A 24,789-nucleotide genomic window follows, 5' to 3' on the forward strand; every position below is an offset into this window, starting at 1 on the left:
CAGGGCACGGCAGACAGCAACTTTGAAGTGAACGGCAGAGTTGTCATAAATTCCCTGCAGAAGGAGGCCATTCGGCCCATTGATGTCTGCACCGATGCTCTGAAAGAGCACTCAACCTAGGCTCACTCATCCGCCCTATCCCCTTAACCCTTCCTCACCTGCACATCTTTGGACTGGGGGAGGAAACCGGCCATATTGAGTGTTTTCTCAAAAATGCCTAGGACAAAAAGTTCATTTCAAACAAGAAGAACAAATGATTGAAAAACTGAAACAAAAATGGAAAGCGCTTGAAATAGTGAAACAAATGTGTTTATTTTCGGACCGCAGTGGTTAGCACTCTTACCTCACGGCGCCAAGGTCCCAGGTTCGATCCCGGCTCTGGGACTGTCTGTGTGGAGTTTGCGCATTCTCCCCGTGTCTGTGTGGATTTCACCCCCACACCCAGAAGCTGTGCAGGGTAGGTGGATTGGCCACGCTAAATTGCCCCTTAACTGGAAAAAAATAATTGGCTACTCTAAATTCATTAAAAAAAAATGTTTTTAAATGTTTTTTTCCCCTGCCTTTTCTTCCCGTTATTGTCAAACTCTGCTTGTGTGAAAATGCCAGTGGTCTAAGAAAGGAAAGTGTGTAGAATCATAGAATCCCTACATTGCAGGATGCCATTCTGCCCATCGAGTCTGCACCAACCCTCCGAAAGGACACTCTATCTAGGCCCAATCCCCCATTCTATCCTGTAATCCCACCTAGGGGCAATTTAGCATGGCCAATCCACCTAACCTGCATATCTTTGGACTGTGGGAGGAAGCCGGAGCACCCGGAGGAAACCCACACAGACACTGGGAGGACGTGCAAACTCCACACAGACAGTCACCTGAAGTCGGAATTGAACCCGGATCCCTGGCGCGGTGAGGCAGCAGTGCTAACCACTGTGCCACTTGTGCTGTACCACCCCATGTGAAATTACATTCAGTGTTGGGAATGGATGAGGTCATGGTCACAGGACTGTCATCTGATACATAGATCAACTTTGAGCTTTTCAACCAGGGTATATCTTGATAGAAAATCAGATTTTCCTGCTGACCTTCAACATAACAACATTTCTGACATCTTGGCATAGAGAATTCAGGCAGAGGACAACCAGCAAACTCTATTAACAAGCACTGATCTAAGTATCTGACAATGTTAACCGTTTGATTGACTGAGAATGATTCTCCGTTCCTGCGACTGGGGTAGGATTTGTGGAGTTCCATCACATCAAAGCTAGCACCGCACCTGGACCGATTCAGCAATTATTGCGGAGCTAGCACCGGTACCACGTAGAACACAATCGATTCCAATGAGAAGCGGTGCGGGATTCGCCAGGTCCATGATTGACACTCAGGAGGCTGACAAGCTGCAGCCACATATACACACTGCACTCTCCATACACACCATCCCAGCCAACAAGATGGCAGCAAGATGCGCGGCCCCACAATTTATGGAGGCCGGGTTCGAGAGCCTCCTGGACGCTATGGAGGAGGAGCAGGTCACCCTGTACCCCGGCCCGGGAAGGAGGTTGGCAGCCGTTAAATGAGCTGCTGGATTGCATAAGCCGTGGAGGACTGCGTCTCAGCAGGGAGACATTGCGGCACCTGTGTCATGTCCACGCGAACATGCCAACCCATGGAGGAGGAGGAAACCTACTCCCGGTGGCGGTGAAGGTCACTGCAGCCCTAAATTTCTATGTCACCGGGTCATTCCAGGGCTCGAGCAGGGACCTGTGTGGCATATCACAACCTTCAGCCCACAGCTGCATCTGGCAGGTGACGGATGCCCTGTATGCCCGGGCATCAGACTATATCACCTTCAACCTGGACTAGGCCCACCAAGCTGCCCGGGCTGCAGGATTCGCTGCCATCGCTGGGATTCCCCAGGTCCAGGGGCCTATCGATATCACACACATCAATCTGTAAGCACCGGAGCATCAGGGGGTGCCCTCTATTACCAGGAAGGGTAAAGGTTCTGCTCTTTGAATGTTCACATCTTGTGCGACCACCAGCTGTGGAATTGGCATGTTTGTGCCCGCTGGCCTGGGAGTGTGCATGACAGCTACATCCTGGTCACTCGGACAGCCCAGTGTCTTTAACTCCACCCCAGGCTGACGGGTTGGCTTGTGTTTGTCAAGGGATACCCGCTGAAGCCAAGGCGGATGACATCGGTGCAGAGGCCCGAGAGCGAGGCGGGGCCCCGTTATAATGAGGCCCACGCCGCCACCTGCGCTGTCATTGAGTGGTGCATTGGCCTGCTCAAAATGCAGTTCCAATGCCTTGACCACTCTGCCGGCGCTCTACAGTACATCGCCCCCAGAGGGTCTCCCGCTTTGTGGTGGTCTGCTCTGCCCTCCACAATCTGGTACAGCCACAGCAGCGGGGCAACATGCTGGAGGAGGGGGAATAATGACATGCGGCCTCGTCTGAGAACCAGGAGGAGCTGCAGGATGACCCCCTCGGAGGAGCCAGAGGGTGGGAGGATAGGCGGTGGCAAGGGTCCGACATTCCTGGAGGACCAGGAAGGCCCTCCAGGTCTCCAGATTGTCCTGAGACAAGACTGAGTCCGTCAGCTCAAACCCCCCCCCACCATACACCATCCTTACCCCGACCACCCTCTTTCCCACTCCAATGGTCTACGTAACATCAATCCAGAGTGATGGGTCTGTCAGTGGATCCCTATACAAGGCAGAGTGATGATTTCTCACCATGAAGAATGCTCAGGTGCTCCTCAGGACTCCTGTCTTTCTGCTGAAAGCGTGCTCACACCCACCCTCAAGATGGAGCCTGCAGCGAGGGCTTTTGATCTTGAAGGCATCAGCTGCTGCGGGCCAGGAGCATGGTGCTCCGTTGGGCGTCCGGTGCGAACCCCTTTTAGGGGCTCCCCGCGATTCTCAGGATGTGCGTTGGTGCAACACGGCCAGGAAATCGCCTGCAGCATTTACAATGCCTTATGCATTTATAAATCAGTCAACAGAGTTTTGTGCATTCGGTGGGATTAGAAGAGTATGCAATCAGAAGACACAGTAACAACAAAAGCTCATGTTAACAGCACGGGTGGGGCAGCACGGTGGCGCAGTGGGTTAGCCTTGCTGCCTCACGGCGCCAAGGTCCCAGGTTCGATCCTGGCTCTGGGTCACTGTCCATGTGGAGTTTGCACATTCCCCTCTTGTTTGCGTGGGATTCGCCCTCAGAAAGATGTGCAGGTTAGGTGGATTGGCCACGCTAAATTGCCCCTTAATTGGAAAAAAACTAATTGGGTACACTAAATTAAAAAGAAATATATAGCACGGGTAATGCTGCAAAGCATCCCAAGGTGTTGGAGAAGCGTTTTCAACTAAATTTTATCACTGAGCCACATAACGAGATATTAGGGCAGGTGACCAAAGTTTTGGTCAAAGACACATCGGGTTTTAATGAGAACTGGGACTCTTCAATTGACTGTTTGTCACTAACATATATATTGAAAACACAAATTCTATTTCACTCATATATATTGTTATAACCCCCACTCGATCCACGGGGACAACCTGATTGATCTCCCTGTGGGGCTTGTGGGGTACGAGCTCCCTCAATAAGGGGCGAAGGCCCAAAGCGGGATCGTTAATTCCTGCAGATAAAAGCCAGCCCAGGAAGGAGCCGGTATCTCCGGATAGTCCCGTCTGAGACTTGGACTGTTGCTTAGCTGCTGTATTTCCCAGCTGTGAGTAGGAAACAAACTACTTTCGACTGACCTTTTCGGGACAACTCATTGACTACAATAATATAGAATGTATAAATATATCCTGCACATTTGGTTATATGGTGAAGCCTAGATTTCGAAGCAAGGTAATGTTGATACACAGATTCCTTTGAGAAATGAAAGAAAAGACTCAGAAATGCGGATCCCCAGTCTGCCTGTCGCCAACGTGACCTTTTTTTCCCCGAACTTTGAAAAATGCATTGTTTTCTCTGCTACAGAACGTTCTGTGAACTAAGAAATATGCAGATTAAAATATTTGCTCGCCCACAAAGACATTTAGTATAACTGCTGCACCAGATTTTCTAATTCTCAACTGTTACATTAATACAATTATTTTCACTTCTATCAGGTCCAGGCTGCTTGAATTATAATTTTTAAAGCAATTGTTTTGATTGTACAGAATTTGGTGTTCGACAAGTAATGGATGCGTATTTATTACAAGATATATATGTATGAGTCATGGATTCATCGAATAGTATCATCCAGGACGAAAGGAGCCCATTCAGCCCATCTTGTCTGTACCAGATGTCTGGACCAGTTCTTTGAAGAGTAATCCAATTAGTTCTGAAAAATTCTCCTTTCCAGGGCAGCACTTTTACCCACTTTAACGGCAGTGGTTAGCACTGGGACTACGGCGCTGAGGACCCGGGTTCGAATCCCGGCCTTGGGTCACTGTCCGTGTGGAGTTTGCACATTCTCCCCGTGTCTGCGTGGGTTTCACCCCCATAACTCAAAGGTGGATTGGCCACACTAAACTGCCCCTTAATTGGAAAAAAAAATCTTTCCAAGTATCTATTATATTCAATTCCAATTTTGAAAGTTATTATTGAATCTATTGCCACAATTGTTTAAGACAGTGCAGCACAAGGGCAGCACGGTGGCCTAGTGGTTAGCACAACCGCCTCACGGCGCTGAGGTCCCAGGTTCGATCCCGGCTCTGGGTCACTGTCCGTGTGGAGTTTGCACATTCTCCCCGTGTCTGCGTGGGTTTCGCCCCCACAACCCAAAAATGTGCAGAGTAGGTGGATTGGCCACAATAAATTGCCCCTTAATTGGAAGAAATGAATTGGGTACACTAAATTTAAAAAATATATATATATTTTTGTCTTCCACTTGAAAGTTAAACAAAGGCATCCATTTGATAGAAAACCAAAATGCTTGTAATCTTTGCCATCACATTTACAAAAAAGGTGGTCTGGCCCCGGGGGGTGCCCCCACAGTGGCCTGGCCCGCGATCAAGGCTCACTGATCCGTGGGTGGGCCTGTATCGTGGGGGCACTCTTTCCCTCCGCTCCGGCCATGTCGGCCTCCGCGATGGCCGACGTGAAGGTGAACGCCTCCCCCTGCGCATGCGCGGGGATGACGTCAACAGCCGCTGATGCTCCTGCTCCTACGCAGACCCGCGCCGGCCGGCAGAGTCCCTTCAGCCGCGCTGGCGTGGCGCCAAAGGCCTTCCACGCCGGCCGGTGGGGCGCAAACCACTCCGGCGCCGGCCTAGCTCCTGAAGCGGCCTGACGCCGGAGTGGTCCACGCCGCTCCATCCCACCGGGACCCCCCGCCCCGCCGGGTACGGGAGAATCCCGCCCAATGTCTCCTGATTTACTCCTGTCAAAGCAATTCACCATTTGAGCAATTCATGATTTTAAGTAGAATGCTCTTTCCAAGGGCCGGTGCAGAAGCGATGGGCCAAATGGCCTCCTTCTGCACTGTAAATTCTATTATTCTGTGAACCCCTCTGTCAAATCTCTCCTTAATCTGTGCCCTCAGGGGAATGATCCCAGTTCCTCGCGTCTCTTACTATGTACTATGTACAAATTTAACTCCGTGTTGTTATTCAGAACTTCCCTCCGAGCTTGATCAATAATATGATCCTTCCAGGATTTGGTTAGATGAACAATTGTACATATTTATTGTAATTTTAATAGGTTGAATGCTGTTAATGCTTTGCGCAACATAATGTTTCCGATAACCTTTACTCCACTTTGCCTATGCGTGTTCCTGATGATGTCTCTTGGAGTCTTCTCGAATGCTCCTTCTACATTTTGGTCAAACACAGGACAGGAAGACCCATGGATTGGTCGGTATGTTTGACCTCTTCAGTGATGCTTTGAGGACATCCAGAAAACATTCCCGCTGTCCTCCTGGGAGTCTCGTGCGGTGCCCCCCCCCCCTTCAACGCCCCCCTCCCCCCCCAAACCTTCATGATGCCCCTTCATACTGATCCCTCCCTGGCGACGAGGGGTGCTGTCACCAGGAATTCCCGTTGACAACGGCGGGGTTGGACAATCCTGCCCTGAATCTTCTTCAGGATTTCTGAAATGTTCTTTGTAAACCATTTTTCGGATGCAGTGATACAGGCGCAATTCACCCAACAATTGACTCAGTGTCATTCTGGGCGGGTTTGGCAGGATGTTTACTGTCGGTTTTATTGGGTGCGATCCAGACCTGGATTCATCCACATTTGGTCATTTTTTTTAGGGCTTGGGGAGTTTCTCACAGGTCAAGGCGGGATTCTCTGGACACGTCCGCCCGGAGATTCCCGCCCGAGGTCAATGGAGTTCTCCCTTCTGCACGGGTGGGGTGGGAGAATCCAGCCCTGAGAATTTTTGTCTGCAGTAGGGGCTGAACCCACCGCCAGACCGGCTCCCCCAGATCGAGACGCCATTTTGAAAGGGTGCCCTGATGCAAAGTGAGGTCGAGGGTCACCCGCACCCTCCAACCCACGGACAATGTGACCCACGTGTAGACACTGGCAACACTCCAAACCCTCGAACCCCGAGGGGCAACCTCCTCCCCATCAATAAAAGTTAGCGTGAGCCAAGGCTTGAGGGTGATTCTGCACCCCATCCATGTGGGCATTGCCCCCACCCTCCACAAGTGAGCATACCATGCTATGAGGTCGCAGAGCCCCCCCACCCCCACCATTAAGACCCCCCTTCAACCCCCCAAACCTTCACAAAGCCCCTTCATCACCCCACCCTTGTGCCCTGTCCCCCTGGCAATGGTAACCTGACACCCAGATTGGAACTGCCAGGGTTCTAGGGGCAGTGCCCTGCCCAGACCACCCAGGGGCTCCAATGGTCTCTGTGACCCCCACGGCCATCATGTCTGGTCTTTGCTTGTGGAGGCCAATACTAATCGATGCCCGTGTGAGGCCTTGCCAGTGATGCCAGTGTCTCCTGTGAGGAGCTAACAGCCTCAATTGGCCGCACATAGAGGAGCTCAGTATCTCATTTAAATATGATTACCTGGAGCACACAGGGTGCCGCGGTTCATTGCCCAACATGAAGCCCGTTTTGGGCCTCTCCCGCGATGCACCCCGCACAACGGGATTGGAACAATGGGATCGGCACAGCAGGGTGGAAAAATCACACCCATGGCATTTGTATAGAGATTGGGTCTGTTAGAGTTAAAGAAACCATGCTGGAGATTTACAAAACATCTGTATTTCTTTCATATGTAACTATATACACCAGCCCCTTCCCCACTGCTGAGCCCCTTCCCAACTCTGCTGGGATACGCCAGCCCCTTCCCCACTCTGCTGGGCCCCTTCCCCACTCTGCTGAGCCCCTTCCCCACTCTGCTGAGCCCCTTCCCCACTCTGCTGGGCACCTTCCCCACTCTGCTGGGCACCTTCCCCACTCTGCTGGGATTCGCCAGCCCCTTCCCCACTCTGCTGGGCCCCTTCCCCACTCTGCTGAGCCCCTTCCCCACTCTGCTGGGCACCTTCCCCACTCTGCTGGGCCCCTTCCCCACTCTGCTGGGCACCTTCCTCATTCTGCTGGGCCCTTCCCCACTTTGCTGGGATACGCCAGCCCCTTCCCCATTCTGCTGGGATACGCCAGCCCCTTCCCCACTCTGCTGGGATACGCCAGCCCCTTCCCCACTCTTCTGGATACGCCAGCCCCTTCCCCACTCTGCTGGATACGCCAGCCCCTTCCCCACTCTGCTGAGCCCCTTCCCCACTCTGCTGGGCCCCTTTCCCACTCTGCTGGGCACCTTCCCCACTCTGCTGAGCCCCTTCCCCACTCTGCTGGGCACCTTCCCCACTCTGCTGGGCACCTTCCCCACTCTGCTGGGATTCGCCAGCCCCTTCCCCACTCTGCTGGGCCCCTTCCCCACTCTGCTGAGCCCCTTCCCCACTCTGCTGGGCACCTTCCCCACTCTGCTGGGATTCGCCAGCCCCTTCCCCACTCTGCTGGGCCCCTTCCCCACTCTGCTGAGCCCCTTCCCCACTCTGCTGGGCACCTTCCCCACTCTGCTGGGCCCCTTCCCCACTCTGCTGGGCACCTTCCTCATTCTGCTGGGCTCCTTCCCCACTCTGCTGGGATTCGCCAGCCCCTTCCCCACTCTGCTGAGCACCTTCACACTCTGCTGAGTCGCTTGCCTACTCTGCTGGGCCCTTCACTACTCTGCTGGCCCCTTCCCCACTCTGCTGGGCCCCTTCCTCAGTCTGCTGGATACACCGGCCTCTTCACCACTCTGCTGGGATACACCAGCACCTTCCCCACTCTGCTGGGCCCCTTCCCCACTCTGCTGGGCCCCTTCGACACTCTGCTGGGCCCCTTCCTCACTCTGTTGGGCCCCTTCCCCACTCTGCTGGGCCCCTTCCCCACTCTGCTGGGCCCCTTCGACACTCTGCTGGGCCCCTTCCCCACTCTGCTGGGCCCCTTCCCCACTCTGCTGGGCCCCTTCGACACTCTGCTGGGCCCCTTCCCCACTCTGCTGGGCCCCTTCCCCACTCTGCTGGGCCCCTTCGACACTCTGCTGGGCCCCTTCCCCACTCTGCTGGGCCACTTCCCCACTCTGCTGGGCCCCTTCCACACTCTGCTGGGCCTCTTCCCCACTCTGCTGGGCCCCTTCCCCACTCTGCTGGGCCCCTTCCCCACTCTGCTGGGTCCCTTCCCCACACTGCTGGGCACCTTCCCCACTCTGCTGGATACACCAGCCCCTTCCCCTCTCTGCTGGATACGCCAGCCCCTTCCCCACTGCTGGGCACCTTCCCCACTCTGCTGGGCAACTTCCCCACTCTGCTGGATACACCAACCCCTTCCCCTCTCTGCGGGGCCCCTTCCCCACTCTGCTGGGAGATGATGCAATGCTGAGCTCCTGTTGCGAGGCTAGGCCAGCTGTATTCCAGAGACCCCGCCCGTCTCGTCAGCCATTGGCGGATTACCAGCAGATGGGCGGGACCCAGCTGCGGCCCCCACCCTGATTGGTGGAGAGGGCCGTCGTCAGGAGCTGTAAGTGACAAGTTGCTCCAATTGATACATGTCAATGTAGCCACGTTGGCAGCGCTGCTTCCCGGAGCTGCAGCTGCTCCCTCCTCCTTACTGCCTCTGTCCCTCCACCCTCTTTGCCCTCTTCCTCTCTCTCTCCCTCCCTCCTCCACCCACCCACCCCCTCCCTCCCTCCCTCCAAGCTGGGTCACTGCCCCCCCAGCCTCTGATTTCCGCCTGGGTTTTGTGTTCCAGGTAAGGGAAGCGGAAGGTCCTCCGGATTCGCTCTGACAACAGCACAAAGGAAATGAGCGTGGGTTTCATCGGAGCGGGCCAGTTGGCCTTCGCTTTAGCCCGGGGATTCACTGCTGCAGGTGAGAGGTTACCGGGGCGGGCGGGCGGGGGGGGGGGGGGGGGTGGTCAGGTAACTCCTGCTGTGGAGTGGGGTTGCTGCTTGCCCCATCTTCAGGACTCACTGGGAAACCCCTGCTGTGGGTCTGACATGTGGTGCTGTCAGCAGAATACCCCAGCATCCAGACAGAACAGTTGGCCAGATTGTTGAAGGGGTTGAGTTGTCTCTGACATATATCCCAGATAAAGCGGTCATGCAACAGCTGATGGTCTAACTTTCTCATCTCTTCACCATTTACATATTTTGTCTGACATCAAGTCTGGGACCATTCACCCAAGGGGAAAGTAATGGCATAGTTATTGGGCTTTGTCCCAAATTCAGCTCCATCCATCCCCTCCTCAATCTGGCGTTCCTCTCCCCTCTCCTCTCCACCCCCTTCCTTCACCCCTCCTCCTCCTCGCCTCACCTCCCCAGTCCGCCATGCCCTTCTCCCCCGCCCCCTTCCCTCACTCCCGAGCCACTGTCCTGGTCTGAACCCACTGGGCTGAATCGCTGGCTTTGAAAGCAGACCAAGGCAGGCCAGCAGCTCGGGTTCAATTTCCGTACCAGCCTCCCTGAACAGGTGCCGGAATGTGGTGACTAGGGGCTTTTCACAGTAACTTCATTTGAAGCCTACTTGTGACAATAAGCGATTTTCATTTCATTTAATGTCCTGCCCAAATTTGAGTTTTAACTCCCTCCCCCCGCTCAATCGAAGAACACTTGTTGCTGGCCCTCACACCCACCGCTGCTCCTGCCCTTGCTGACCTGTCCCATCTTGGTCTTGCTGTGTCATAGAGCGCGATTCTCCAGCCTCGTTGTGCTCTCGCTCAAGCGTAACCAGGCCGGTGAATAGCGGGAGAACCCAAAACCGAGATCCGCACCAGGCGCCAAACAGTTTGCGATGCAACCGACCCGCTCCCCTCGGCGAAACCGGGATGGTGACTATTCCATGGCAAGAAACCAATTATCACCACGAAGGCCCCATTTCCATACAATTAACTAGAGCGACCCCATTTCCAACATCCTCTCGTCATTCATCTGCCTCCCCAGCAAGTGCTCACTCTGCCGCCGATTTAGTACTCCTTTTTAAAAGCATGAACCTGGGCCGAGCAGTTGCCATACCAGGCTGTGATGCAGCCAGATAGGATGCTTTCTATGTTGCATTTGTAAAAGTTGGTAAGCGTTAGTGTGGGCATGCCGAATTTCCTTAGTTTCCTGAGGAAGTACAGGCGCTGTTGTGCTTTCTTGGTGGTAGCGTCAACGTGGGTGGACCAGGACAGATTTTTGGTGATGTGCACCCCTAGGAATTTGAAACTGCCAACCATCTCCACCTCGGCTCTGTTGATGCTGACAGGGGTGTGTACAGTACTTTGCTTCCTGAAGTCAATGCCCAGCTCTTTAGTTTTGCCGGCATTGAGGGATAGATTGTTGTCGCTGCACCTCTTCACTAGGTTCTCTATCTCCCTCCTGTATTCTGACTCGTCGGTGTTTGAGATCCGGCCCACTGTGGTCGTATCGACAGCAAACTTGTAGTTGGAGTTGGAACCAAATTTTGCCATGCAGTCGTGTGTGTATGGGGAGTATAGTAGTGGGATAAGTACATAGCCTTGCTGGGCCCCGGTATTGTGGATTATTGTGGAGGAGGTGCGGTTGTTTATTCTAACTGAATAGCTTGATTTAGCGTGGCCAGTCCACCTACTCTGCGCATTTTTGGGGTTTGTGGGGCGAGACCCATGCAGAAACGGGGAGAATGTGCAAATTTTACACGGACAGCGACCCAGGGCCGTGATTGAACCCGGGTCCTCGGTGCCATGAGGCAGCAGTGCTAGCCGCTGTGCCAACGCCCCAGGATTATTGAGAATTTGAGGGAAATGTATTTTCACCCAGTGGGTAGTAAGGCCTGGAACTCACTTCTTGAAATGAAAAAAAATGAAAATCGCTTATTGTCACGAGTAGGCTTCAATGAAGTTACTGTGAAAAGCCCCTAGTCGCCACATTCCGGCGCCTGTCCGGGGAGGCTGGTACGGGAATCGAACCGTGCTGCTGGCCTGCTTGGTCTGCTTTATAAGCCAGCGATTTAGCCTTGTGAGCTAAACCAGCCCCTAGAGAGGGCGGTTGAGTACTTGGGTACGCACTTGGGTTGCCATAAGTTACAGGGCTGCAGCCAAGAACTGGAAAGTGGGATTGTTTGGATTGGATCATGCTTTTTCTCCCCCCACCCCCTCCTCCATTTATTTAACTCATGGTTTTTCATCCTCAGGTGTCTTAGCTGCTCACAAGATTACAGCAAGTTCCCCAGACCAGGAATTACCCACTGTCGGAGGCCTGAGGGTAGGGATCATCATGTTTGGCTTAAACAATTCACTGTAACACTGTCTCTTTTGAACAATGAGATGATTATTATGGGGAGATGGTGGCGCAGTGGTAATGTCACTGGACCAGTAATCCAGAGGCCCACCAGGCTAATGCCCCGGGGGCAGGGGTTCATTCATTCAATTGATGAGATCTGGAATTGAAAAATAGTCAGTAATCGTGACCGTGAAACTATCAGAAACCCGCCGCGTACACAAATGCCCTTTCGGGAAGGAAATCCGCCATCCTTACCCAGTCTGACCTACATGTGACTCCAGACCCACAACATTGTGGTTGAGATGGCCGGGCAAATTTCATGGACAATTCAGAATGGCCAACAAATGCTGACCATTCACTTCCGGATAGCTTTCACCACAACGTATGGGAGAGCTTATTAAAACTTGCCAGTACGACATTCGCTGACTGTGTGTGACTTGGCAGTAACGGGCAAGGTACGTTGCTCGCGTGTGTGGGTAACCAGAGGCCACATGTCAGAAGTTGGTAAAACGTTGATTTTGTGGTGACTGAGAGACAATCCTGGGCAGTATTGATAATAACCTTTATCATTGTCACAAGTAGGCTTACATTAACACTGCAATGAAGTTACTGTGAAAATCCCCGAGTTGCCACATTCCGGCGCCTGTTCAGGTACACTGAGGGAGAATTCAGAATGTCCAATTCACCTAACAGCGCTTCTTTCGGGACTTGTGGGAGGAAACCGGAGCACCCGGGGGAGGAAATCCACGCAGACACCGGGAGAACGTATAGACTCCGCACAGACAATGACCCAAGCGGGAATCGAACCTGGGACCCTGTACAGCCGTGCTGCCGCAGAAGAGCTCTTTTCCGAATGCTTGTTATTTCAGCTGGAACAACACATTGACTCCTCTGTTCTGGCCACCTTTAACTTTCAATCCCAGTTTTAATCTCACTCTGACCTACCTGTCTGTTAAAGGATCTTGTTTACTTGGGAGCAGTTTACTAAAACTCCAAACAAATCTCAACTCGGCTAAAAGAAGCACGCACCGATTTGCCCACTGCAGAAAGCAGGTGAGCTGTTGTGCCCTCTCAAACACGTACCAACCTCAAAGCGTGGCAGAAAAATCAGACATTGGCAACTTTATTGCTCCTCATTTAATAATCGGCTGTTATTGGATGTCAGAGGCTGTTGTCCAAGTACTGTTGTACTCAGTACAGTTCCCACATTTAGATAATTAGTGAGTATTAAAAATGGGTATTGCATTTCCAGTCTCCCTCCGAAAACGACGAGAGTGAGGGCGGGTTGCAGATTCTGATTTCCGTTTAACTTTGAGGTGAAGGAACAAAAGGCAGGCACAGAGACCTACATCGATTGTGTCTTCCTCCACCCTCCTCCGAGTCAATCCTCCTGAATAAGCACAAAAGGGTCACCAGATGTGAGGTCTGGTTTTAACCCAAGGCTTCGCTGCAGCCTATTTATCACCTGGCAGTTTTCCTCAGATTTTAAATTGGGAGCAGCTTCTGCTTTCCCCCCAGCGGACGTGACCTTTACATCGGAGTGAGGGCAATCATGGGTTATGTCAGAAAACATTTCTTCGCATTAAAGGACAGTGAAGAATCGGGAACTCTCTTCCCTCACAAAATCTGGGGGTTAGTTGAGAATTTGAAAATTGAGACTGAGATGACATTTGTTGGGCAATGATGTTTGTTTCAGAACCAAGGCACATCAATATAGGTAAAGGTTCAGGTCGGCCATGGTCTAGCTGAGAGGCGGAATATAATCCCAATATTGTTCCTATGATCATTTATTTTAGTCAAATCTGTTGCTGATAAAGGTGGGAGTTCCTGAGATCACTGGGTCCAATCTAAGTGCTGATCACATTGCATAATTAAAATGCCATAAAGGTAATCGGACAGAATATCCATTTGACCTAATTTTTAAAAATAAATTTAGAGTACCCAATTCATTTTTTCCAATTAAGGGGCAATTTAGCATGGCCAATCCACCTACCCTGCACATCTTTGGGTTGTGGGGGTGAGGTCCACGCAGACACGGGGAGAATGTGCAAACTCCACATGGACAGTGACCCAGAGCCGGGATCGAACCTGGGACCTCGGTGCCGTGAGGCAGCAGTGCTAACCCACTGCCCCACCACGCTGCCTGAGGCAGCAGGGCTAACCCACTGCCCCACCACGCTGCTTGAGGCAGCAGGGCTAATCCACTGCACCACTGTGCTGTCCTCCATTGACCTCATCTAATCTGTTATTATTGTCACAAGTAGGCTAACATTAAACTGCAACCAGGGGCTGGTTTAGCACAGGGCTAAATCGCTGGCTTTGAAAGCAGACCCAGGCAGGCCAGCAGCACGGTTCAACTCGCGTACCAGCCTCTCAGAACAGGCGTCGGAATGTGGCGACTGGGGGCTTTTCACAGTAACTTCATTTGAAGCCTACTTGTGACAATAATCTATTTTCATTTTCATTTCGATGAAGTTACTGTGAAAATGCCATAGTCGCCACACTCCGGCGCTTGTTCGGGTACACTGGGGGGGGGGGGGGAATTCAGAGTGTTCAATTCACCTAACAAGCAAGTCTTTCGGGGCTTGTGAGAGGAAACCGGAGCATCCGGAGGAAACCCACACAGACACGGGGAGAATGTGCAGACTCCGCACAGGCAGTGACCCAAGATGGAATCGAACCTGGGACCCCGGCACGTGAAGCAACAGTGCTAACCACTGTGCTACTGTGCCACCCAGATGATACTCCATCATTTAACATGAGGGAAATGATGGGGGTGAACGGAATGGCGTTCTGACTGTGCGTCCGTTATACCATGTGAAATCCAATCGTCCTAATTATTTTCTTTGAATTCTGTTTGGTAGAAGCTTGGTGTCAATTTTACCTTGAGCAACAAGGAGACTGTTCAAAAGAGCGATGTGCTGTTCCTTGCTGTCAAACCGCCCATTATCCCTTTCGTACTGGATGAGATAGCTCCGGATATCGAAGAACGTCACTTAATTGTGTCTTGTGCTGCCGGCGTCACCATTAGCTCCATAGAAAAGGTGAGGGTTCTTTCTGAAACATTGTTCCAGCGCCAACCCATTCACTAAAATGCCAGTGGGTCTGTGAAATAGGATGGTCTATATATGGGATTTATGATATTTGCTGAAATGTAAACATTTCTGTACAATTACTTTAAAACATGTGAATTATTTGATAAATTAAATGAGTTTTTGGGAAACAGGTCAAAGTGAATAGTACTTTCAGAGAGTTGCACAGGTTCGCTGGGATGATTACGCTCCTTCTGTGCTGCAAAATTCTATGAATGCCTACATCGCTTCAAATAATGAATTTGTGTACGCGCGGCGTGTGTGTGTACGCGCGGCGTGTGTGTGTACGCGCGGCGTGTGTGTGTACGCGCGGCGTGTGTGTGTACGCGCGGCGTGTGTGTGTACGCGCGGCGTGTGTGTGTGTACGCGCGGCGTGTGTGTGTACGCGCGGTGCGTGTGTGCATACGCCCAGCACGTGTGTGCACACGCCCGGCGCGTGTGTGCGTATGCGCGCGGTCAAATGTGTGTACGCGTGCGTGTGTGCCGCGTGCGTGTGTGTTCGCGTATGTGTGTACGTGTGGCATGTGTTTTTGTGTACATGTTTGTGTATGCGCGCGCTTGTGTGGCGTGTGTGTTTGTCTACGCGTGTGTGTGTGTATACCTGCATGCGTGTGTGTGTGTAAACCTGCGTGCGTTTGTGTGTGTGTGTACCCGTGCGCGTGTGTATGCGTGCGTGTGGGTGTGTGTGTAGTGTACGCGTGTGTGGGTGTGTGTACGTGCATGTGGGTGTGTGTGTACGTGCGCGCGTACCCGCGCGTGCACCTGTGTGTACCCGCGCGCATGTGTGTGTGTACGCGTGTGTAGTGTGTGTGTACGCACGCGGTCGAATGTGTGTACGGCGCGTGTGTGTACGCGCGCACGTGTTTGTGCACCGCGTGTGTGTGTACGCGTGGCTTGTGTGTTTTTGTGTACATGTGTGTGTGTGTGTGTGTGTATACCTGCATTTGCATGTGTGTTTGTACCCATGTGTGTGTGTGTGTGTGTGTACCCGCGTGCGCATGTGTGTACCCACGTGCACATGTGTGTGTACCCGCATGCGCATGTGTGTGTATCCGCATGCGCGTGTGTGTGTACCCGTGTGCGTGTGTGTGAATGCGCGTGTGTGTAAACACCTGAGTGTGTGTTTGTACGCGCGTGCGTGTATGTGCATGCGTGTGTGTGTGTGTACGCGCGTGTGTAGTGTGTGTGTACGCGCGCGGTCGAATGTGTGTACGGCGCGTGAATGTGTTTACGGCGTGTGTGTATGCATGTGTGTGTGTGTGCGCGTGGCGTGTGTGTTTTTGTGTACGTGTACCTGCATTTGCGTGTGTGTTTGTACCCGCGCATGTGTGTGTACCCGCGTGTGTATGTACCCACGTGCGCATGTGTGTGTACCCATGTGCGTGTGTGTGTGTAAACACCTGAGTGTGTGTGTGTGTACGTGCGTGTGTGTATGTGCATGCGTGTGTTTGGACGCGAGCGTGTGTACATCCCTGGACACAGCTTTTTCACCTCCAAAATGATGGAGCTTAATGATGTTGATAACTATCTTACTAATAGGGGGGAGTGTCACAAAGTTGCCAAGTACGATGAACTCCGCTGATTATTCCAAACAGCTGCAATACCATTGGACAGCTTTTAGAAAGCACAGTTTAAATGTCAAGAGTGACTCATCACAGCATAAAGTGATTATGATCAGCATGATGTGAACCTGGTGGGATTCCATTCATTTTGTATCAATTTATCCTTTGATGTCCGTGCAACTGTAACCTCATCAAGTGATATTGTTAATTCGGTCAACATCTGTTCAGAGGTTCTTGTTGGAACGGTTTTGCTTTTTTTAAAGTACCCAGTTATTTTTTTTTTCCAATTAATGGGAAATTTAGCATGGCCAGTCTACCTACCCTGCACACCCTTGGGTTGTGGGAGTGAGATTTTTGCCATTTTTAAATGTTAGGACCAGCCACTACTTGGAAGCGAGCCTATAAACAAAAAGGAAGTTAACTTTAACAAACACATGATTTATTTGGCTCGAGAGTGTATCTGCACCTTAACTGTCAGACCAATCCAGGGAATGGACAGGGCGGTATTGGCCATGGCTGCATTTACTGTTTAGCTGTGCTTATCCTGAAAAGATGGAGCAGCCTTTGCACAAAGTGCTTTCAGACCTGTATCAGGTACTGATGCTAATCCGTTCTCTGCATTCTGTTTACTTGAAGACTGATAGTATATCGTGGCAAAACTGTCCTTCCTCTGCCGCTCCCTATCTGGGAAACCCGAAATCCATGGGTCCTACGGGGAGATCAACAATGGTTCCCTCTATGGTCCTCGTAGGGGTTTAGACAGGTATATTCCCAGAATCTGCTCCTTTCTTTTCTAAATGTCTTACCTAGAGCTTCACTCTCTTCTATCCTTCCTGAACATCTTTGAGTCATTTATGTCACAGAAGGTGGCCATTTCCGTCCATGCTCTCTCTCCTCTATTGTAATCAGCTCCATCTACTGCAAATAGCCATATTTCCTCATTCCTTACATCTTTAAAAATCCATTTACGGGATGCTTGCGTCACTGGCTAGGCCAGCATTTATTGCCCATCCCTAGTTGCCCTTCCGAAGGTGGTGGTGAGTTGCTTTCTTGAACCGCTGCAGCTCCTGAGGTGTAGGTATACCCACAGTGCTGTTAGGGAGGGAGGTCCAGGATTTTGCCCCAGCGATAGTGAAGGAACGGTGATATAATTCCAAGTCAGGGTGGTGGGTGACTGGGAGGGGAATCTCCAGGTGGTGGGGTTCCCAGGTAACTACTGTCCTTGTCCTTCCAGTGTGGTCGTGGGTTTGATAAGTGCTGCTTAAAGAACTTTGGTGACCTTACCTCTCACTTCCTGAACTCTTCAACAGGAATTTTGTCACAGTATTAGGGGTAAGAGAAATCAGGAATTCGGTCTGCCAAAAGGCAGTGGGTGCTGGACCAATTAAAACATTTCGGACTGAGGTCAATATATTTTTGTATGGTATCGAGTGAAGTTATGGTTAAATGACGTTGTGGTACAAATCAGCCATGATCTAATTGATCTTTCTGTTCTATGGAGTGACTGAATGATCACTCCCCTCCATTTGTTCTCAATGTTGAAAGCTGGGTACACTGTTTATTTCCAAATTAATGAATCCCCACTGGTCTAGTTATCGTTCAATCTTTGGTCAGTCTCTCAGCAGTTTGCATTGAAGGAATCCGCCTACATTCTTCAAAGAAATACTCGATGAATAAACAGCAGAGATTTATTTAGGGGAAAGCTGGATGAACATACGAGGGAGGACAGAAGAATATAATGATCCAATTGGATGGAGAGGGATGAGCGGGCAGAGGGGTGGACCAGATAGGGGTGGCACGGGGGCACAGTGGCTCACTGCTGTCTCACGGCGCCGAGGACCCGCGTTCAATCCCGGCCCCGGGTCACTCTGTGTGGAGTTTGCACATTCTCCACGTGTCTGCGTGGGTCTCGCCTCCTACAACCCAAAAGATGTGCAGGATAGGTGGATTGGCTACGCTAAATTGACCCGTAATTGGGAAAAAAAAAATAATTGGGTACTCTAAATTTATTTTTAAAAATGTTTTAAAAAGAGGGATATACCAGATGGGCTGAATGGCCTGTTTCTGTGCTGTAACGCACATTCTATATAGCATTGATGCTGTCAATTCTGCCACTTCTCTCATGTAGCTGTTTGGTATTACAGAAACTGTCCGCTGTGCGTGCGTTTCCGAAAGTGATCCGCTTAATGACCAACACCCCCGTGGTTGTACGAGAGGGGGCCACAGTGTACGCCACGGGAACGCATGCAGCAGTGGAAGATGGAAACCTGTTGGAGCAGCTGATGTCCAGTGTCGGTTATTGTGTGGAAGTGGAGGAGGATTCGATCGACGCCGTCACTGGGCTCAGTGGCAGCGGTCCTGCCTATGTACGTACCAAGCCGATCTCCGAGTGCGCACAACACACCAATCGGATTGGGCAGGAAGCCAAGGGGGTGAAATTGGAGGCTGCAGTGGCGGAGTGGTATTTGTCAGTGGACTAATAACCCAGAGACCCCAGGGCAAGATCTGGGAACCCGGGTTCGAATCCCACCAGGGCAGAGGGCGAAATTTGAATTCAATACAAATTTGGAATTAAAAAAAAAAAGAGTTGAATGACAACCATGAAGCTACTGCTGATTGTCATAACAACCCATTTAGTTCACTACTGCCCTTTAGGGAAGGAAATTTGCCGTCCTTACCCGGTCTGGCCTACATATGACTCCAGACCCACGGCAATGTGGTTGACTCTCAAATACCCTCTGAAATGGAGGGCAGTTAGGGATGGGCAATCGATGCTGACCCAGCCAGCGATGCCCTCATCCCAGAAAATGAACTTAAAAAAAGAAACCTGATCATTTCTTACAAGGTTATTGGGTATATGTGGAACGAGGAACTTCAGTTCTGAAGAGAAATCGGGACTGTTTACCTTGGAGAAGAGATGATTATGAGGAGATTTGATAGAGGTGCTCAAAATCATGAGGATCTTTTAGCGAAGATCAAGCGCCAGATCCGATGTAGAACCTAATTCTTGTCATCATGGATCTGGTATGTCCCACGTCATGGGGACCATGAATTGACTTGGTTTTTGGATCGAGGAGATGGATTTGAACTTGCCCTGTCCACTCCGCGCATTGGCTGGGTACCTCTCAAAGAAATACAATTAAAAAAAAATCTAAATCATGAGGCGTCTGGTGAGAATAAATAGGGAGAAACGGTTCCCATTGGTGGAAGGACAGGGAACCGGAGGCTCCGGATTTAAGATAATTGCAGTGGAGGTATGAGGAGAAACGTTTTTCACACAGCGAGTGGCTAGCCCGAGCTGACCGAGATTGTGGCAGCGGCAGGGTCCACCGAGGCGATCAGGAGGGAATAGGATTAGGGCGGCATGTCGCGCAATGGTTGGCACTGGGACTGCGGCGCTGAGGACCTGGGTTCGAATCCCGGCCCTGGGTCACTGTCCGTGTGGATTTTGCACATTCTCCCCGTGTCTGCGTGGGTTTCGCCCCCACAACCCAAAGATGTGCAGGGTAGGTGGATTGGCTATGCTAAATTGCCCCTTGATTGGAGAAAAAAATATATAAAATCACGTTTACAAGAAGTTAATGGTAGGAAATTTTTTTTTAATGTTCGTTATTCTTGTTAAAACCTTTGCTTTTCTTCCATTCATCTTTCCTCTTGGTAAACTAAACAAAAATCTGTTCAACCAGAAGAAACATCAATTGATTTTTTTTATCATGCCCGCACGCAGACAGCTATCCCTTCATTATCCGCAGACCCCTGGAATTCTTTTACATGCAAGTAATTGCAGATCTTAACTTGTGTCTCTGCTCCTTGAATCTCACGGTCTGCCATCTCTGAGCAGCTCTCCTGTATATGAAGCCTTTAACATAGTCGAACCTCCCAAGCAGATTGATGTGAAGAAATTTGACATCGACCATGAGAGGGGGAAAGGCGAATGGGAGCTTTGTCAAAGCGATTTTAAGACTCCCCTGGCCTGCCTTCCAACCCTGCATCCTTTGTCAACTTAAGCTCATCTAAGAATCTGCTGCCCATTCCCTACCTTGCATCGAGGCTCCAAGCTCCTTTCTTTGCCCTCTAATCTACCTCGGCTTCAGGTCTGGCAACACCTCAGCTGTAAAATCCTCATCCTTGTTTTTAAAGCCCTCGACAGCCTCATCCCTCCATCTCTCCGTAAAAGAATCTTTACAGCGCAGCAAGAGGCCATTCGGCCCATCCAGACCACTGGTTCTTGGAAAGAGCAATCGATCCAGGCCCAGTCCCCTGCCTTATCCCCGTACCCTTGCACATTCTCTCTTTTCAGATAGGAATCAAATTCCCTTTTGAATATCTTGATCGAACCTGCCTCCACCACCCTCTCAGGAAGTGCGTTCCAGATTCCACCCACCCTCTGGGTGAAAAACCCTTTCTTCACATCACTTTTACTTCTTTTGCAAATTATTTTGAATCTGTGCCATTGAGTTCTTGACGCTCTCCTGAGGTGGAGCAGTTTCTCACTATATCCTCTGTCCATACCCCTCAGGACCTTGAATACCTCTATCAAATCTTCTCTCACTCCTCATGTCCTTCACTCCTACATTGCTCTTAGACCTCGAAGATTCTCAGTTCTGGCCTTTTGTGAATCCCAGATTTTCACCTTCAGCTATTTGTATTCCAAACTCTGGGATTCCCTCCCTCTCATCCCCATGATCCTTCTCCCCTTCTTTCAGATGCTCCTTAACCTCCGACCTCTTTTAGTTGCCTATCCTGACACCTCTGTCAGTGGCTCAGCATCAGTTTTGGTAACACTCCTGCAAATCACCGTGGAACATTTTACTGCCTCGAAGGATTTGTACAATCCAAAGTTGTCCACGTCGCAGATGCACGGATCTTGATGGAGCGAGTCGCAGGCTTCCAGAGTGAGGTCACGTGCTATTCCGGGACAGGCGTGGATCATCTAATGGAAGTCGGAGGTCGGTGAGAGGGAAGGGAGCAGAAAGAATTGATAAGTGAGGTGATCTAATAGAAACGTACAAGATAATGAATGGCTTGGATAGGATGGACGTAGGGAAGTTGTTTCCATTAGCAGGGGAGACTAGGACGCGGGGGCACAGCCTTAGAATAAAAGGGAGTCACTTTAGAACAGAGACCAGGAGAAATTTCTTCAGCCAGAGAGTGGTAGGTCTGTGGAATTCATTGCCACAGAGGGCGGTGGAGGCCGGGACATTGAGTGTCTTTAAGACAGAAATTGATAAATTCTTGATTTCTCGAGGAATTAAGGGCTATGGGGAGAGAGCGGGTAAATGGAGTTGAAATCAACCATGATTGAATGGTGGAGTGGACTCGATGGGCCGAATGGCCTTACTTCCACTCCTATGTCTTATGGTCTTATGTTTGCATGTTCCTTCAGACAAGGAAGAGTAACCTTGATGATTATTTCCAGGCTTTCACAGCTATAGATGCCCTGGCAGATGGTGGGGTGAAGATGGGTCTCACTCGTAGATTGGCTGTTCGACTTGGTGCTCAAGCCTTGCTGGTCAGTAAACTGTGTCTTCTCTCTAACCTACAATACATCTGGTTAGTGTTAGTTTATTGATGCTGGAGAGCTGTTCCGGTAAAGCCACTGCATTACTTTAGCGCAGGCTCGTCCAACCTTTACTTGCACCAGGCCATATTTCCAATTTGTTTCCCACTCCAGGGCCCAATGAGCAAATTTTGAAATGATGAGTTTCGGCAACATTAAACACGAATCCCAATAAAGTGTTGGGGTATAAAGAAAAGAAAAAAGTTGATGGACGAAAATAAAGCAACATCAAAGCGATAAATTGATGGTTTAAAATATTCCGCAATTAATAATGATCACCATTTATGTGTGAGAGGATCAAATTGTGTTTTCACCGGCTCGCTCTCCGAGTACTTATTCACCCACTCATTGTGTGAGTTGGTGTGAGCGTGTCGGTGTATGGGGGTGAGGATTAGTGTGAATCCTAAGACAGGGGGTGAGGCAAACTCCTCCCTCTCTCTTTCACTCCCAACACACACACACCCTCTCACTCACTCTCACTCCCTCTCAGTTCCGCACACATTCTCTCACTGACTCACACCAGTAGACAGTCAGGTGGAGTGGCTCGCTGGCCACATGTTGGACAAGCCCTGGTTTGGTGAACTTAAACCTCCCATTAAATAGGATCCTTTGGAATGGAAGGCTGGGACCTGTCCATCCAGATGAGTTACAAATTGCCTCACCCAAACATTGACGGCAATTTTAGCACTTAGATTGTCAAATTTTAAAATGTGCTGTGGGTTTTTCTCGAAATCACTGAGGGTTTTGCGCGGTCATCAGGTGTATTTTGTCGTTTCCTTTTGACAGGGAGCTGCTAAGATGTTGCTGGAGTCCGAGCAACACCCTGGACAACTGAAGGATAACGTGTGTTCGCCAGGCGGTGCAACGATCCATGCCATACACTTCCTGGAAAGTGGGGGCTTCCGCAGTCTGCTCATCAATGCTGTCGAGGCTTCGTGTGTAAGAACGAGGTGCGTGTCTCTCAGTATGAGTGGGTGTCTCCTTACCCCCCCACTCAACTCTAAATCAGCCTTTGTTCTTCCTGTGAGCTTGCCAACTAGATACCAATAACATTTAGCCTTGGCATGGATTTTGCATTCAACCTGTGGGAGTCAGATGCTCTCGTTCATACAGCTGAGGATGTCGTCTACCAAATGTTTTCGAAGTCTAACGAAGGCCGAGGAGGAAGCTGTTAACTGCTTCAGTTGGAGGGGCGGTACGGTGGCGCAGTGGTTGGCATTGCTGCCGTACGGCGCTGAGGTCCCAGGTTCGATCCCGGCCCCGGGTCCCTGGCCGTGTGGAGTTTGCACATTCTCCCCGTGTTTGCGTGGGTTTCGCCCCCACAACCCAAAGATGTGCAGGGTAGGTGACTTGGCCATGCTAAATTGTCCATTAATTGGAAAAGAAAATAATTGGGTACTCTAAATTTTTTTTAAAACTCTGCTGCAGTTGTGTCATTTATAATAATAATAATAATCTTTATTGTCACAAGTAGGTAACATTAACACTGCAATGAAGTTACTGTGAAAAGCCCATAATCGCCACATTCCGGCGCCTGTTCGGGTATGCAGAGGGAGAATTCAGAATGTCCAATTCACCTAACTGCACGTCTTTCGGGACTTGTGGGAGGAAACTGGAGCACCCAGAGGAAAGCTACCCACTGTGCTTAACAACAGTATATAATTTATGTAACTTTTAGTTAAAAAATGAAATAATTCTCAGCACGATAGCCTCTTTCACCTAAGATTGTCTGCTTTACTAGGCTAATTAGGAGAAATACCTGTGTCTAGCCTGTGTTACCAGCTCCCTCACTCTCTTTATCTCCATCACCCATCACTAACAACAATAGACAACCGTCTAGATTTAATATTGGTTGTGGAAAGTGAGCACAGATTACTGCATTGAGCCACCGTTTGGTCACTTGTTCTGATGGCGGCTTGTGTTTTTTGAGATGATGAGTGCATCAGATAAAGCGATTGTCGGACTCTGTTGTTGTAGGGAAAACATTCACCTGCGCGCCGTGGGAATGTACTCCACTTGTTTCTTCGCCTGCTCTTGCACTTTGTACACAAGTCTCTGCCTTTCTGACTGTTTAGGGAGCTGCAGTGCCTGGCTGACCAAGAAACCGTTTCCCCTGCCGCCATTAAAAAGACCACCCTGGACAAAGTGAAAAAGACGGCCTCCAAAGCTGGCATCAGCCTCTTCAACAACAAGTACCCCGGGAGCAAGCAACACTGATTAGTGCGTTGTATACGAAGACTGACTATTGGGAGTTGAATGGGTCGGCGAGGAACGGAACCCGGGTAGTGATACCAAACGGCAGATTGACATGCATTAAATGGAGATTAGTGACTTTGTTTTTGTAAGCACACTATACTGATCCTGAATCTGGAGTTTGTTAGAATGGTAATATGAAGGTAAGAACAGATATTTAAGGTGTCCACTTAAGACCAACGGTTAATTTAATTTGTGTGCTGTACATAAACAAAATAACATTGGATGTATTTCTATGCCAGTCTGAGTTCCACTTTTTTATTCCCTTCCTGACTATTGTTCCCAAATGCACAAAACCAACTGACTCCTTTTGTGAATGTTCCTGATATAATGGCCTGACCGAGGGCAGCACGGTGGCCTAGTGGTTAGCACAACCGCCTCACGGTGCTGAGGTCCCAGGTTCGATCCCGGCTCTGGGTCACTGTCCGAGTGGAGTTTGCACATTCTCCCCGTGTCTGCGTGGGTTTCGCCCCCACAACCCAAAAATGTGCAGAGTAGGTGGATTGGCCACGCTAAATTGCCCCTTAATAGAAAAAATAATTGGGTAATCTAAATTTATAAAAAAAAAATTAATGTCCTGACCAACAATTCT

At 50.3% G+C, this 24,789-nt stretch overlaps 1 protein-coding gene across 1 annotated transcript; it reads left to right on the top strand.

Moving 5' to 3' along the window:
* Nucleotides 1-9,169: 9,169 nt before the first annotated feature.
* On the top strand, nucleotides 9,170-24,438 carry LOC119953178 (pyrroline-5-carboxylate reductase 1, mitochondrial-like). Its single transcript, XM_038777149.1, has 7 exons — nucleotides 9,170-9,361; nucleotides 11,642-11,712; nucleotides 14,595-14,774; nucleotides 18,529-18,750; nucleotides 21,804-21,896; nucleotides 22,731-22,894; nucleotides 24,020-24,438. The coding sequence occupies exons 1-7, from the start codon at nucleotides 9,295-9,297 to the stop codon at nucleotides 24,159-24,161; spliced, it is 939 nt and encodes a 312-aa protein (XP_038633077.1). The 5' UTR covers nucleotides 9,170-9,294; the 3' UTR covers nucleotides 24,162-24,438.
* The last annotated feature ends 351 nt before the right edge of the window (nucleotides 24,439-24,789 follow it).

This window comes from Scyliorhinus canicula, chromosome 18 (genome assembly GCF_902713615.1).
Source record: "Scyliorhinus canicula chromosome 18, sScyCan1.1, whole genome shotgun sequence".
Lineage (NCBI taxonomy): Eukaryota > Metazoa > Chordata > Chondrichthyes > Carcharhiniformes > Scyliorhinidae > Scyliorhinus > Scyliorhinus canicula.

Coding starts and splice junctions, on each gene's coding strand:
- LOC119953178 (XM_038777149.1), top strand. CDS start 9,295: ATGAGCGTGGGTTTCATCGGAGCGGGCCAGTTGGCCTTCGCTTTAGCC. Junction 11,713..14,594: donor CCACTGTCGGAGGCCTGAGG/GTAGGGATCATC, acceptor TCTGTTTGGTAG/AAGCTTGGTGTCAATTTTAC. Junction 21,897..22,730: donor TTGGTGCTCAAGCCTTGCTG/GTCAGTAAACTG, acceptor TCCTTTTGACAG/GGAGCTGCTAAGATGTTGCT.